This window comes from Nothoprocta perdicaria, unplaced genomic scaffold (genome assembly GCF_003342845.1).
Source record: "Nothoprocta perdicaria isolate Ctin4 unplaced genomic scaffold, notPer1 scaffold_3, whole genome shotgun sequence".
NCBI classification, from domain to species: Eukaryota; Metazoa; Chordata; class Aves; order Tinamiformes; family Tinamidae; genus Nothoprocta; species Nothoprocta perdicaria.
Genome location: NW_020455532.1, coordinates 1,745,000 through 1,758,697, shown reverse-complemented (window position 1 = coordinate 1,758,697; position 13,698 = coordinate 1,745,000). Strand labels below are relative to the sequence as shown.

At 55.6% G+C, this 13,698-nt stretch overlaps 1 protein-coding gene across 1 annotated transcript; it reads right to left on the bottom strand.

The window, feature by feature from the left end:
• Positions 1-2,139: 2,139 nt before the first annotated feature.
• Positions 2,140-13,692, bottom strand: EEF1A2 (eukaryotic translation elongation factor 1 alpha 2). The gene is made up of 7 exons (XM_026041926.1): positions 13,573-13,692; positions 9,961-10,140; positions 8,721-9,017; positions 5,175-5,325; positions 3,779-4,035; positions 3,026-3,260; positions 2,140-2,487 (listed from the first exon to the last, which is right to left on the bottom strand). The coding sequence occupies exons 2-7, from the start codon at positions 10,138-10,140 to the stop codon at positions 2,360-2,362; spliced, it is 1,248 nt and encodes a 415-aa protein (XP_025897711.1). The 5' UTR covers positions 13,573-13,692; the 3' UTR covers positions 2,140-2,359.
• Between the last annotated feature and the right edge of the window lie 6 nt (positions 13,693-13,698).

Genomic DNA, 13,698 nt, shown 5'->3' with positions numbered 1-13,698 from the left:
TGTTTTAGTGGCCCCAAGTGCCTGCTGAGGCAGCCAGGAGGGGAAGGAGACTTGCCTTAAATTATTAACAGGCAGACACGGGGCTGGAGGTAAAGCTGCTCGTTTCCCCTTCTCCCGTGGGTGCTGCAAGAGGGCGCAGGGCTCCCAGACCACCATGGAGGCTGCCCCATGCAGAGGACTGGCCAGAACTCATCTCACAGCTGCTCTTTCCCCGCTGCTGCAGGTGGGAATTTGTTAAGTTTCCTCTAAAGCAGCTGATTGGGAATAGCAGGGAGAGCCAGATCCGGCACTGGGATGTGGACTCGGCTTTCCTGTAACCTCCAGTAATTTCCCCCAATGCTTTAAATGCCACATAAAAAACCACATCTGCAAGGAGAGGAGAGGCTGATAAAGCCCTTGGCAGCCATGAGCTGCCCTGGGATCCAGGTCCAGATCTCTTGACCTTGCTGCAGAGGGATCTGGTGCCTCTTTCCACGAGGTGGCATTCCTGAGACTGAAAGCGTCCGGCTAGAGAGCAGGGATGGGATGTGTCTCCAAAAAGGAAAGAAAAATCTGTAGGATGACCATGAGGTTGGTGGAACTTGGGAGCTGCAAGGGCCCAGGGCACCCAATCGTGCCTTGGTGGAGGGGAAGGTGCCCCTTCGAGGTGCGTCTCACCAGCTCATACTGCATCCCCTTGAGCAAGTTCTTGTCCCCCAGGGATGGTTTTYGGGTCCACTCGGGCCAATGACACGGTTTGCCAAAGGCCACCTGTGGCCCAGTTCAGCCCATGATACATCTTCAGACCCAAGATTTTTGCTAGAGTCAGATCATGGCTTCATTTGCTTTTTCTTTGAAATTCTGAGAAATGCAGCATATTACTTGATTTTCTTAGACCCTGGTGCTGTGAAGCAGGGCTGAATCAGAACATTTTTGTTTATTTGGGCTCCCTGCAGAGCCCAATCCTCCCAAACAGAGGAGATGCTCCCTTGCAGATGTCTCCAGCCAGGTCCCATGGGGCACAAACTGTGCAGAGACGGGGCTGAGTAAATAGGAGCTGCCTGAGCCCTAAGTGAGCTTGAATTAAATCCTCAGGGGCTTTATTTCTTCCTTCTCAAAATTACACTGTTAATTACCATGCCACATGCACCTCGCTCCCCGAGGAGATGTTTTCCTATCTGGAGAAATCCGGGATGGTGCAAAATCCCCTGTGCTTGGCGCAGGGGCCGTGCCAAGGAAGCCGGGAACGGAAAGAGAAGGTTGGAACATGAGATTAAACCCTCAGTGGGCCAACAGCCTCTGAGGTCACCACGTAGTGCAGCAGATGGGCACGGGGGCATTAAGTCCCTCTCCAGGGGCTCAAGGTCTGGCTCTGTCTTCTGCAGAAACTCAAGGTCCTGGCTGGACGCAGATTGTGGCTCCTTGGCCACCTTGCCCCAAGGGCCACYATGTGTGGCTCCACCTCTCTGGAGCCCCCATGCAACCTCCTCTGAACAAACTTATGGGCTCCAGGATGCCCCAATACAACCCTAAACCCACTTGTGGCCAGAAGACATCCCACCCGGTCCCAGCACACCATGGTGGGGACACACTGCAGAGTCTGGAGAGATGCTGGGGAGCTGAGCCATCCTCCCTCCCTACACCCCTGGGTGCCTGTTCCCCCTCCAGCCCCTTCTCCCAGAACGAGGGGTCATTGCGGAGAGTCAACAAGATGCTGCTGTTCTGGTGGCCTTTCTAGGAACTGAGGACATGCTACTTTCTCTCCTCAAATGCTCTACTTTCAGGGGGTTAATCCAAGCTTATTTTGCATGGAAAAGTTGAGATGAAAGGGCTGTACAAAGGTTGTTAAAGGGTCTCATTGTTACCAGGGTGGAGAGGCAACTGAAAACTGGCTGCCACCAGAGCACCCTCTGCATTAGGTCAGGATAAGTAGCCCAAAGACCTGCACCGGTAGAGGCGAGAGCTTGGGATCACCTGGGCCCTATAATATGTGTCTCCATCTGTCCACCCTGCTACAAATGACAGCACACAAAACCCAGCCACGTTGTCCCCCTCAATGACACACACAAGCACACAGAGCTCCACACCTTTGGGGTTCACTGTTTGTTTTTTTTTGTTCTTTTTTTTTGTTTTTTTTTTTGTATTTTTTTTTCCATGGTGGATGTTGTACCAGTTTTATTGGTAAAATTGACATGAAGCCTCACAAACGCTGGAACATGCTTTTCCTTTTAAAGAATTTCCACTGGACCTTAATGGTGAGCATCCAGTCGTTGACATATAAACTCTTACAAGCTGATGTGCACACATGCGCCCGGGGGAGACGGTGGCAGCGTCCTGGTGTCAGGGATGGTTTCTGCGCTACACACGGGGAGCCTACGATTCATTTGCCAGCCTTCTGGGCCTTCTGGGCTGACTTGGTGACCTTGCCGGCACCACCGCTCTTCTTCTCCACGTTCTTGATGACGCCCACGGCCACCGTCTGCCGCATGTCGCGCACGGCGAAGCGACCTGCGGGAAGACGAGGCCACTTTAGGAGCCACCAAGGCTTGTCCTGACCATCAAGCTTGCCCTCATGGTTCTCTGTGCTTAAATGACTGCAATTCCAGGTGGGCAGCATCATGGAAACATTGGGATTATTTGCATCAAAAGGTGCCCTCTCTTGAGCAGATTTCCTTGTTGTYTCTTTCTCCTAATCAATTTTGTTTTAGAACAGAGGCAGGGAAGGTGGAAGTCTGCAGGGAAACATCACTGTGCAGCAACTGTGAAGCTTAGTAACCTGGAAGGAGAGGCCGTGCACACAACAGCTGCTATTCCCGGGGGAAAATCCAGCCCTGCCTTTGGAAATAACTACTCAGCTCAAGAGCAAGGCTGCCTGCTGCTTGAGGAACCTAGCATGGCTAATGCAGCAGGTCTTGAGGCCATCAAGGAGYCACAAAGTACAGGAATGCACTAGACTCCCCAACTGACCCAGTGGGATGGCCTGGATGCTGCTCACAGTGACCCCACAGTGAAACACGTGGGTGGATCCACCAAGCAAGGAGCTTACCGAGGGGMGGGTACTGGGAGAAGCTCTCCACACACATCGGCTTGCCGGGGATCATCTCCACGATGGCCGCGTCGCCCGACTTCAGCGACTTGGGGTTGTCCTCCAGCTTCTTGCCGGAGCGCCGGTCGATCTTCTCCTTCAGCTCAGCGAACTTGCAGGCAATGTGCGCAGTGTGGCAGTCGATGACGGGCGAGTAGCCGGCGCTGATCTGGCCGGGGTGGTTCAGGATGATCACCTGGAGGAGGAGAGCACGGCATGAGAGCAGGACATGGGCCACTGGCACCATGCACAGGGCAACCATCCTGAGGGTCTGGCACTACCTCACCACCACGGTGATCATCGATGACCTCTTGTGGAAGAGGCCTGGAAAAGCTGGCAACTCGACTGCCGTGGCAGAAGCTTCTCTTTTATTTAAAGCTTTACTTAAGCTATTACTTATTTATTCCAGGAGCAGAAAGACATGGGGTCATGTCCTTCACGGGTTCATGTAGGTTCCTTTGTCCTGCTCCATGCCAGAGGTGGCCGCATTTAGGCAGAGAGGAAGCAAGTTGCACACACACATGTATGGCAGCTTGCAAGTCTGGGGCTTGCTTAAAACCCTGGGAAAACTCCMAGGAAAGCCTAAAACATCCAGCGGCAAAATCCAGCCCCTGGGATTTATCCCTTCCATGATGGGTGCTGCTGAAAGACCCAATGGGAAGACCTGGCAGTCTATGTGTCCCCTAAAACCACCATGGTGACCGCTCTGCCCACCTGGGACGTGAACTGCGCCGCCTCCTGCGGCGGGTCCGACTTGCTGTCGCCGCAGACGTTGCCACGGCGGATGTCTTTGACCGAGACGTTCTTCACGTTGAAGCCAACGTTGTCGCCAGGCAGGGCCTCGCTCAGGGCCTCGTGGTGCATCTCGACGGACTTCACCTCCGTGGTGATGTTCACAGGYGCGAAGGTGACCACCATGCCGGGCCGCAGGATGCCGGTCTCCACCCGGCCCACGGGGACGGTGCCGATGCCTGCAGGGAGACAGGGAGAGAGCAGAGCAAGCTGTAACAGCCCCAGGTATTGCTGGGGAGCACGGCCACAGTCCAGATGGATGTACAGGCTAGGGAAATCCAATGGTTTTCATCAAAGACCAAGCAACCCATGCTGTCACTAGAGTGAATGAAAGGGACCCTTCATTCAGGGTCTTTGGAGACTTTAAGAAAGACCAGGAGTTGGGTAAAGAGGCATCAAGAGAAACAACCATGAGAAGAGGCCGGGGAACTTGATTGTTCCACCTCTGCTACCCACTACCCCGGGGTCTCATCTCTCTGAGGACTTGCTGGTCCCATGGCGTGATGACATCCCTCTTCCCTCTTCCCAGAGGGGATGGCGCAGAGCTGCTCCCCATGGATCCACCTCATCTGCYTCTGCAGGTGCTGTCAAATTGCTTGTTGGGACAGCAAGGAAGGGACATTCACCGCCTGCCTCGTTCCTGAGGACACGTGTCCTTGGGAAGGGGAGCAGAGGGCTGGGAAGGGTGGAGTGGCAGCATGGAGCAGCGAGTGCGCCGGTGCTCCCGTTGGGTATTTATAGCTCCAAGAGCCATCCCCGCTGCCACCTGAGCAGGGGAGAGGAGATGGTCCCATACATGGCTAGCACCAAGGGGCACTCAGCGGACGGAGGTGCTGGTGACTGACACCAGCATGTGGAGGGCATGGGGCGGGCACAGCCGCTGCCATCGAGGGCCATGAGCGCTTGTCCCATGGATCCGTCTCATCCCAAGCGGCGTTCCCGAGTGCTGCTCTGGCAGCCTCCAAGCTGGCCTTGCCCATAGCTCACTTTTGCCGCTGGAGCTTGTTCCCAGCAGGCCCCCACTTKGTCTCTGCAGACTCAGCCTTGGGGACACCCGAATTTGCAGCTGGCTGGTGACATCGCAGGGTCCCTGGGGAGTCCTCGCTGCTCCTGGCACCTTCTGGCATATCCCTCTCCAAGCCAGGACAACCCAAGGCCAAAGCAGGTCTCTACCCTGCCTCAATCTCCCTCCAGCCAGAGGAGAACAATCCTCCACTTTCCAGCCACCATAGATGGAAACACCTTCTCCCAAATCCCTAGAGAAAAAAGTCCCTGGTTAAGGTGGAGGGGGAGAGAAGCCAAGGGGGCTTTTGCTCACCTCCAATCTTGTAGACGTCCTGGAGGGGCAGGCGTAGGGGCTTGTCTGTGGGGCGGGTAGGMGGCAGGATGGTGTCCAGGGCCTCCAGAAGGGACACGCCGCTGGCGTTGCCTTCCTTGCGCTCCACCTTCCAGCCCTTGAACCAAGGCATCTGGGGACAAAGCCGCAAAAGGGGCAGATGAGCCATGCGTGCCACCTCTCAGCACGCCCAATGTCACCGAGGTGGAGGGAGAGGAGCCTGGGGAGCCTCGGATGCTTCTAGACCACCCCTGGGGCTATTCCCAGCGGTCCCCATCAGCTGCTGCTCCATTCACCCATCCTGGGTTTAACTGGGGACCGAGGAGGCTCCTATGTCCCCACTTGCTCTGTCTCCCCTCGTCTTTCTCCAAGGAATGTGCAAGTCATCCCTTGGCAGGGAAGGGAAAGAAGGAAGCAGTTACATCCCTGCATTATTCCCAACAGACGGCAAAGGAAGAAAGCAGCTAAATGTCCCCATGGAGGCAGCGGCACCGTGTCCCCTGTGTCCCTCGTGTCCCCTGCTCCTAACAACTCCCAGCACCTTTGCAGGAACCCCACTGMTCCTGCCGCAATGCACATCCCAGCCCTGCCCACCATGCCAGCAATCCCAATCCTGCCTCCTGGCACAGCCGCTTCCCGCGGGGCCTCCAGATGCGACCCGTCTCCAAACGGGTCCTTCGCCCTGGCAAAGTGGTTCCTTGGAAGCGAGCTGCTCCCCAGCGCAACMGTCTGGGGTTTGTTTTGCTGGTTTGGGTGTTGGAAAACTGGGATTTGGAGGTGCAGTAGCGTTTTGCACGCATGGTTCCCTGCCTCTGCCCTAGCTTGACCCTTGGGGCTAAAACAAAATTTAAAAAAGGTGGATAGGGAAACCTGCCCAGCCGAGGACACTGCAGCAAGGAGGCACAGTCCCCTTYTTGGAGGCTGCTGCGCGTCTCAGGAGCACCCAGAGCTCACAGGCTCCACGCGACGGTGCCTCACGGTGCAGGAGCACACGGGGTCCCCGGGCCACCCCACTCCTGCCAGCACGTGGCTTGACGGAGCAYAGCCCCGAGGCCGGGCGTGCAGGAGATCCCCATCGCTCCGGGGAGCAGACGGAGCTCGGCCCTTGCTCTGTGCGCCAGCTTGACRAAGCCTGATGAAATTAGAGCTCGGCGAGGCGCTGCCGGAGCCGCATGTGATGCGTGGGATGACTCAGCCCTTCCCTCGCAATCTGCTGCCCAAATGCCGCCCGCGGCCGCAGCTGTCGCCGGTGTCCCTGCTCTGCACCGCGAGCCCCCAGCCCAATGCCCCCTGCGCCGGCAGCACCTTCCCGGCGCCGCTCCGCACCCGGGTGCCGGGATTCCGGAACCATCCCCGTCCCATCAGCGCTGCCCGTTAARCTGGGGGCTGCATCGCCTGCCTGGCATCCCAAGGCACAAATATGGGAACCGGGAGCAAATCCGCTCTGCAAAATGTCAGRGCTTGTGACTGAATCTGCAGAAAGAGGCGCTCAATAAAATCCCTGCTATTTAATCCGTGTTTGCTCCCCAAAAAGCAATGCCTGTTTTTCACCCAGATTTTCTCTGCTTTTGCCCGGCCTGAGAGCCCCGTGAGCGAGTTACTGTGAGCACCCCTATGTGCACACACGTGCTTCCTGTGCAAGCAGGGATAAATGGCTCCGTGCCTCAGTTTCCCTTCAGTAAAGGGGAATATCCCCTTCACCCAATGCCCACCAAGGCGGAAAACACCCAGAGCAGAGATTGGCATTCACTTGGCACCACAAATCCTATGACCCCAGGGACCTCAGTTCCTCAGGGACCTGCTGGACAGGGCTGGAAGCATCCAGCACCTCCAGGCTTCAGTGTCGAGTTTCAGGCCCTCTGGCTTCCTCCTTCCAACCTGACATGCTGCATCCCATGCGGGATCCATATCCATGCGAGCACGGAGGCGGCAAGAGCCACCACACACGGCAGCGACATCACAGCTCCTAATCCTGATGGAGCCCCAGGACTTGCTGATAAGTCCCTTGACAGGCAGACAAGTCACTTGACTGCCTTGTGCTCAGATGAAACCCAGCCAGAAAATGCGAGATAAAAAAATAAATAAATAAAAAAAACAGTGCTCTTTAAGCCAGGAATGAGAGGAGGGAGCTCTGCATTGAATTTCTGCTCAAGCTTTTTCCATAGGGAGCTGTCCCCATGTCCCCAGCTGGCTGGGGTCCCAGCAAAGGTGGCATCTTCTCCCCAGGGATCTTGCCCTGTACGGGACRGTCTCTGCACCTCAAAACCTCCGAGCCCCTTCCCAGCCCTCCAAGCTTTCCCTCCCGAAGCCCTGGCCTCAGCCGCTGCTTTCGTGGCTCCTGGAAGCCACCCCAGAGACAGCTGCCCCATCGCAGCTGTTATTTCTGGCCCTCCCTTCACGCGGGCAGCGGGTCCCATTGGGCACACGCTCTGAGGTGCACCGGGGCCAGCCAGGCCCACCCTGCTCCCTGCCTCCAGCACCCAGCCTATTAATAGCAGAATTGTCCGGGATCGTCTTCCCGGCCCAGCAGCTGCTGACATTTGGAGCCTGGCTCATCCGCACGCACCCACGAGCTGTGCTGCTCAGCTCGGCATGGCCAGGGCTGACCTTGGTCCCAGCTCCGCTCTGGAGGGGACACGAATCTCCCCAACGCCCAAAATTCTCTTTTCCAAACCAGCAAAACCCTGGAGGACCTTCCCAAACCTGGAAAACCTTTTCCAGGTCTCCTTATAGCTGCCTTCCCAATGACAGGCTAGGTGCTTTTGCTCCAAAAAAGTGGTGTTATTCACAGCCTGTCTGCCAAGAAGCCCCCATCCCTCCTCAGGCTCTTCKTTCTCTCCTGCTGTCAAGCAAAGTAAGAGCCAGTTCCTACCCCAAAGCCCCGGCTTTTGTACCCTGTAGCTCTTATCACGATGCATGGTGGGCATTTCCCAACCAAAAGGACAAGGTGCAACCCAGAAAGGATGCTCAAGCTATGGTTTTCATAGCTAGCTGTGAGAAACTCGGTATCTCCTAGAGTGAAGGACATGGGGGATGCACAGAGGTCCTGGGGGTGCTGGTGCTGATGGGCACCCATGGGAAAACGCACCTAATGCTTTAACACATGGGGCTGGGCCATGCAGCAGGTCCAAACCTGAGGCCAAGTGGTCCAAACTGCACTAAACAACACATTGAACTGTGCATCTCATTCCTGCTGAGCGTGGCAAGCAGTGGGGAGGACATCACGAGGGCYCTGAAGATGCAAAACCTTCACCCCCAAAGCAACATCATACGGATCATCTCCCGAAGACGCCCGTGCTTTGCTTCTGTGGTGGCTGGCCACAGCACAGCAGCAATCGGGGCCGTAAACAGAGCACTCATTCATCCCTGACCGGAGCTACGTGACCAGCACGCCCATGCTGGCAGCACCACGTTACGCACCACGGGCGTGCGAAACGTGCCTGCAGCTTTGATGGCACCAAGGGCGGCTTCTGCCTGGATCGAGACAGCTGGAATGGGGAGGATTGAAAAGCTCCAGCACACACTTACGTTGGGAGAGGGCTCCAGCATGTTGTCTCCATGCCAGCCCGAGATGGGCACGAAGGGCACCGTGGCCGGGTTGTAGCCGATCTTCTTGATGTAGGCGCTGACCTCCTTGACGATCTCGTCGTAGCGCTTCTCGCTGTAGGCGGGCTCGGTGGAGTCCATCTTGTTGATGCCCACGATGAGCTGCTTCACGCCCAGGGTGTAGGCCAGCAGGGCATGCTCGCGGGTCTGCCCGTTCTTGGAGATGCCGGCTTCAAATTCACCCACGCCGGCAGCCACGATGAGGACCGCGCAGTCAGCCTGGCGGAGGGAGAAAACTAATGAGTTGCTCCCATTCCCAGATGTCTGCTCCTGTTGGCATCTCAGGAGCTTTGAATAATCCACATCAACCCCATCCCTGCTATTCCAGCCATGGCAGCTGAGCACACCTCTGCAACATGGGCTGGAAAGTGGTGCCGGTTCCTCCAGGTTGGGCCAGTCCAAGCAGGACCTCATCCTGAGCCCTCAGGGGGGCCCAACAAGGGCCTTGTCCAAAACCCAGGGAAGTCTTGGGAATCTTTCAGGCGGTCTCCATGCACGCTGCTTTCCCCCACTTATTTTCCCTCTTCTCAGCGGCCACAGTAGAAGTTGCCTGGGTTGGTAAAGGCCAATGCTCAGCCCCAGCTAGGGCTGCAATGGGCCATCTCTGAGCTTGTAGCAAAGCTGATCCTGCACCCACCAGCTGTGAAGACCTGCAGGAATGTCCCACTGCATGATGAGGTCTACCTTGGAGGGGGAGCCCGCAGAGTTTGTCCCATAAATCACATCATAGTGCCAACGTTGCCTGATGGAAAGACTTTTGCAATCTCATTGGCCAACAACACCTAAGATATGGTTTCTTCCTTATCTGAATTGGTAGATGTTGGAACAATGTGGGAGGTAGGTTGGCATGAAGGCATCCCTCCCAGGGATATTCATCCCACCTCATCCAGGGGAAGGGAAATGGGATGAAAAAATGATCTCTTTGTGCATGAGAAAGCCCCCAGCTGGCTGGAGAAGCACAGAGCCTGGATGCCTTGCTACCCATGAGACATGTGGGACCCCTGCAGCAAACCAGGACCCAGGGCCTCCTGCAAGGACCCCTCTCAAAGACGCTCGATGGCTGTTTGGTGTCTAAACTACCACCCCAGGAAGCATCAACAGCATCTCCGCGCCACCAGGCYTGCCAGGAAGCGGTTCCTGTGGCTGGCCTCCCCTTGCTCACCTGGGATGTCCCCGTGATCATGTTCTTGATGAAGTCCCGGTGGCCGGGGGCGTCGATGATGGTGATGTAGTACTTGGTGGTCTCGAACTTCCACAGTGAGATGTCGATGGTGATGCCACGCTCACGCTCGGCCTTCAGCTTGTCCAGCACCCAGGCGTATTTGAAGGAACCCTTCCCCATCTGGCAAGAGATACAAAGGCAGAAGCCTCATGAGAAACCTGAGCATCAGCAACAGGGCCAACCCAGCCCCTGACCCACCTTATCYGGGCTACACAGGCCACCAGCTCAGAGAAAAGCAGTGTCCCATGGAAAACATCAGTCCCTCTGAATTCAGTGTCACTAATGACCTACACACTGCTAAATACAGGTGAAAGGAGATATTAATGTCCTCAAGATGCTCCAACAAGTGAAGAACGGCCTGGAAGAGAAGCTCTTAATTGCATTTCTAGGTGGGACCGCATGGCAAGGAGGTAGCTCAGTCCCCCAAGAGATGTCCATGAAGCATCACCAGCTACTGCTGCTGGGAGATGATGATGGTAAAGAATGGAAGAATAATGCTGGAAAATTTACTTTATTAGCTGAAGCAACAGGAGAGCTGGCTAGTAGGAAAGGGCTTTGCTTGGTGAGTGAACCCATAGGATATTCGAGGTGGAAGAGGAGAAAGGGTTAAAAGGAAATGAAATGTGTGCCGGGTGCCATGATGGGAATCCAAATGTGACCGACTTGCTTGTCACAGAGGGTGCGAATTCTCAGGAAAAGCTCCTGCCAGCTCCAGCCTGACAACTGCTGTGGCCAAATGGCCGAAATCACACCCAGAACTGGGTGCTAACACAAAACAGGGTGCAGAAACTCACAGTATTAAGCCCCGTATTTCAGTATGGGGATAAAGCAGGCTCCTGGGCAATCAGGATGTGATTCCCGAGCCAGTTCCTCCTTTGGGTGGGTGTCAGTGAGGTCCTGCTGATGGGAGAGCCTGATTCTCACCCATTCCTGAGCATTTTATCCCTATCCAAGCACGGGATGAGGCAGGAGGAGAGCCCCAACCACCCGCCAGGCAGCCCGGGAAGGGGTTAATCCACATCCAGCCTCACGTCTCAGAGCCAGGGCTGAGTTTTCAGAGCGGAGCACAGGATTTAGTCGCAGAAATAGGTCAGTGGTGACGAGTCCATGGGCTCTAAGGCGCWGGGAGCAGATGCTGCAGCTCCTTCCCCGCCAAGGACCCAAGGCTCGCCCACAAAATCCATAATATCCCTGTCTGGGGCGGGGAGATGTTGCATGGCAGGAAGGTTAGTAGCAGCCTTGGAGCTCCAGCCCGGCCAGGCTCCGGATGGATGCTCCATGGATGAGCCTGGTCCGACTCTGCTTCCCAATTCAGGTTCCTGGKAAGCCCCTGGACGAGCCCTGTGTCCCCGGGCACATGCAAGTGATTAACAGCGGCGGATCATTTACGTAAGGGCTGAGTGCAGCGATGACATTGCAGCTTGCTGTAAATCCCCCAGGGCCTCCCCCTGCTCCATGGAAAAGCCAGGATGCGGGAACAGCRGGGAGGTGCTTCTCCCGCTGCCTGCGTTGGAAAAGGGAGATGGGGAATCAGAGGTGAATCCCTGCTCCAAAACCCCATCTCATCCCTGCATCACCATGGGAAAAGCTGCAAAAATCATTTTGTGCCGTGCAAAAATCAGCTCATCTTTGGGCTGCGGGCAGGGAAACTGAGGCACGGGACAGGGTCAAGYGTGCGGGAAAGCAGCCAGCGCGCACGGATCCATCTGGGCCTTAATGCCGGGAATAACAYGGGGACAAGGGAGATGCTTTATTTAGCAAACTGTTTCCCTCCTTTCACTGGGTATATTCAGTTACCCCGAGCTGYTGTTGGAAAAACATGGTATTATCTGGCTTGGCACAATAGCGGCTCTGTTCGGGGCCGCGATCCGGCGGCTTTCCCTCGTCCGAACGCCACCGGAGGCACGGTCCCTAGCTGGAACCCACAAATAAGGATTAAAAAAGGCAAAAGAAAACAAAAAAAAACCCCACCCTTTTCTTCCCGAGATACTATTACCTCCGCCTGCAAGTCAAAAGAAATCAATCCTTTTCCTTTATCTCTTCTGTTAAGAAAAAAAGGGAAATCAGATGCTGGATTTTTGGGTTCCCGCAGGCCTCCATTTCCTGCGAATGCCACCTAATGGAAGAAAACCCTTCCCAGCATCAGAAAATGGAGTCGCTAAGCTCCAGCGCGGGGCTATTAATAGCAGCCTCGAGGGCCGGCATCTTCTGGCAAGGCAGGGGAAAGCGTCTCTTCAATTAAAATAGCTGCAATCACAGCGGGAAGAACCCAACGCCAGCGTATCGCATCGGGAGGCGAAGCTGTGTGGGGGGATTTACTGAAAAGCTCTTGATATATTGAAAAAATCTTGAGTTTATTGAATATAAATTCAAAGAGTGAGGCCGAAGCATCGGTTCGGCGCGAGGAAGGAGCTCGTCACCTGAGAGCTGCCCAAAGGGCCGGGCAATGCGGGAGGAAAAGGGATGATTTGTCTCGGCAAATCCCAAGGGTTAAGGCGGACAGACAGCAAAGCACCTATTGGAGCCCGGCTGCTCCGGAAAGTGGGTCTTTTGTCTGGGTTTTTTGGGGTTTTTTTTTTTTGCATTTTTGCTTTTGTTAAGGCAAGATTTTGTCCACAATAATTAAAAAAATAATAATAATAAAAATCAAGGGGTGGCCGCAGCAAAGCCGCCCGGAGCGATGACGACAGGGYGCCTTCCAAGAGAGCAGATCTGCCCTATAAATAATACATGAGGGCGCCTCACCCGGCCCCGCTCTAGAATTTACCATGGCCGGTTCCCGCGAGCTGCTAGCGCGCAGCCCTTCCCACCCGGCCCCTCCAGCCTCTCCGTCTTCTTTTGTGCCATTTTTACATGCAGCAGGAATAAGAACACCTGCCTGGTATGCCTGGTATGCTGCCCTCCTTATAAAAGCCGAATAAAAGAATTTAAGCTAAAGCACTCGTGCTGCACGCCGGCTTTTCCATATGGGAGGTTCCCAGGAGCAGACTGTCGGCTGGAGAAAAATGGGAAGGTGGGTTTTGGAATGGGTYAAACCAGCAGTGCAGCCATTCTGGGAGCTTTTCCCCCAGCTGATGGGTGAAACTGGGCACGCGAAGGATCCCCGCKGTTTCCTCCTCGTGCTGGAGGATATTTTGGGATGTCCCGAAGCWCTCCAGCTCGGAGCTCTCCCAGAATCCCTAGGACTGCGGGGGTTACCTAATCCAGACCTCATTCCACCCCGTCCTCGTTAGCAGCCTGTGGTAACGAGTCACCCCAGGCCCAGAGCGAAAATTTGGGCAAGGAGGATGACAGGCACCCAAATGTCCTTGTTTCCCCAGGCCAGAGGGGGCAGAAGTGCCAGGTACCCCAGAGAAAGGAGAGATTGGAATGAGCAGGAGCAAAGGAAGGGATGAAAGGGGCAAGAAGGGCGGGGGGGGAAGATATTCCCAAGGGGATGGTTGTGCTRGCAGGAGATGGCAGCAGCTGGGGAACCCAAAAACCAGGAGGGAGGAGGAGGAGGAGGAGGAAGGCAGGGCAGCGCGGGGGCGGGTGGAGAGCCGGACGCCTCACCTCGGCAGCCTCCTTCTCAAATTTCTCGATGGTCCTTTTGTCGATGCCGCCGCATTTGTAGATGAGGTGCCCGGTGGTGGTGGATTTGCCCGAGTCCACGTGCCCGATGACCACGATGTTGATGTG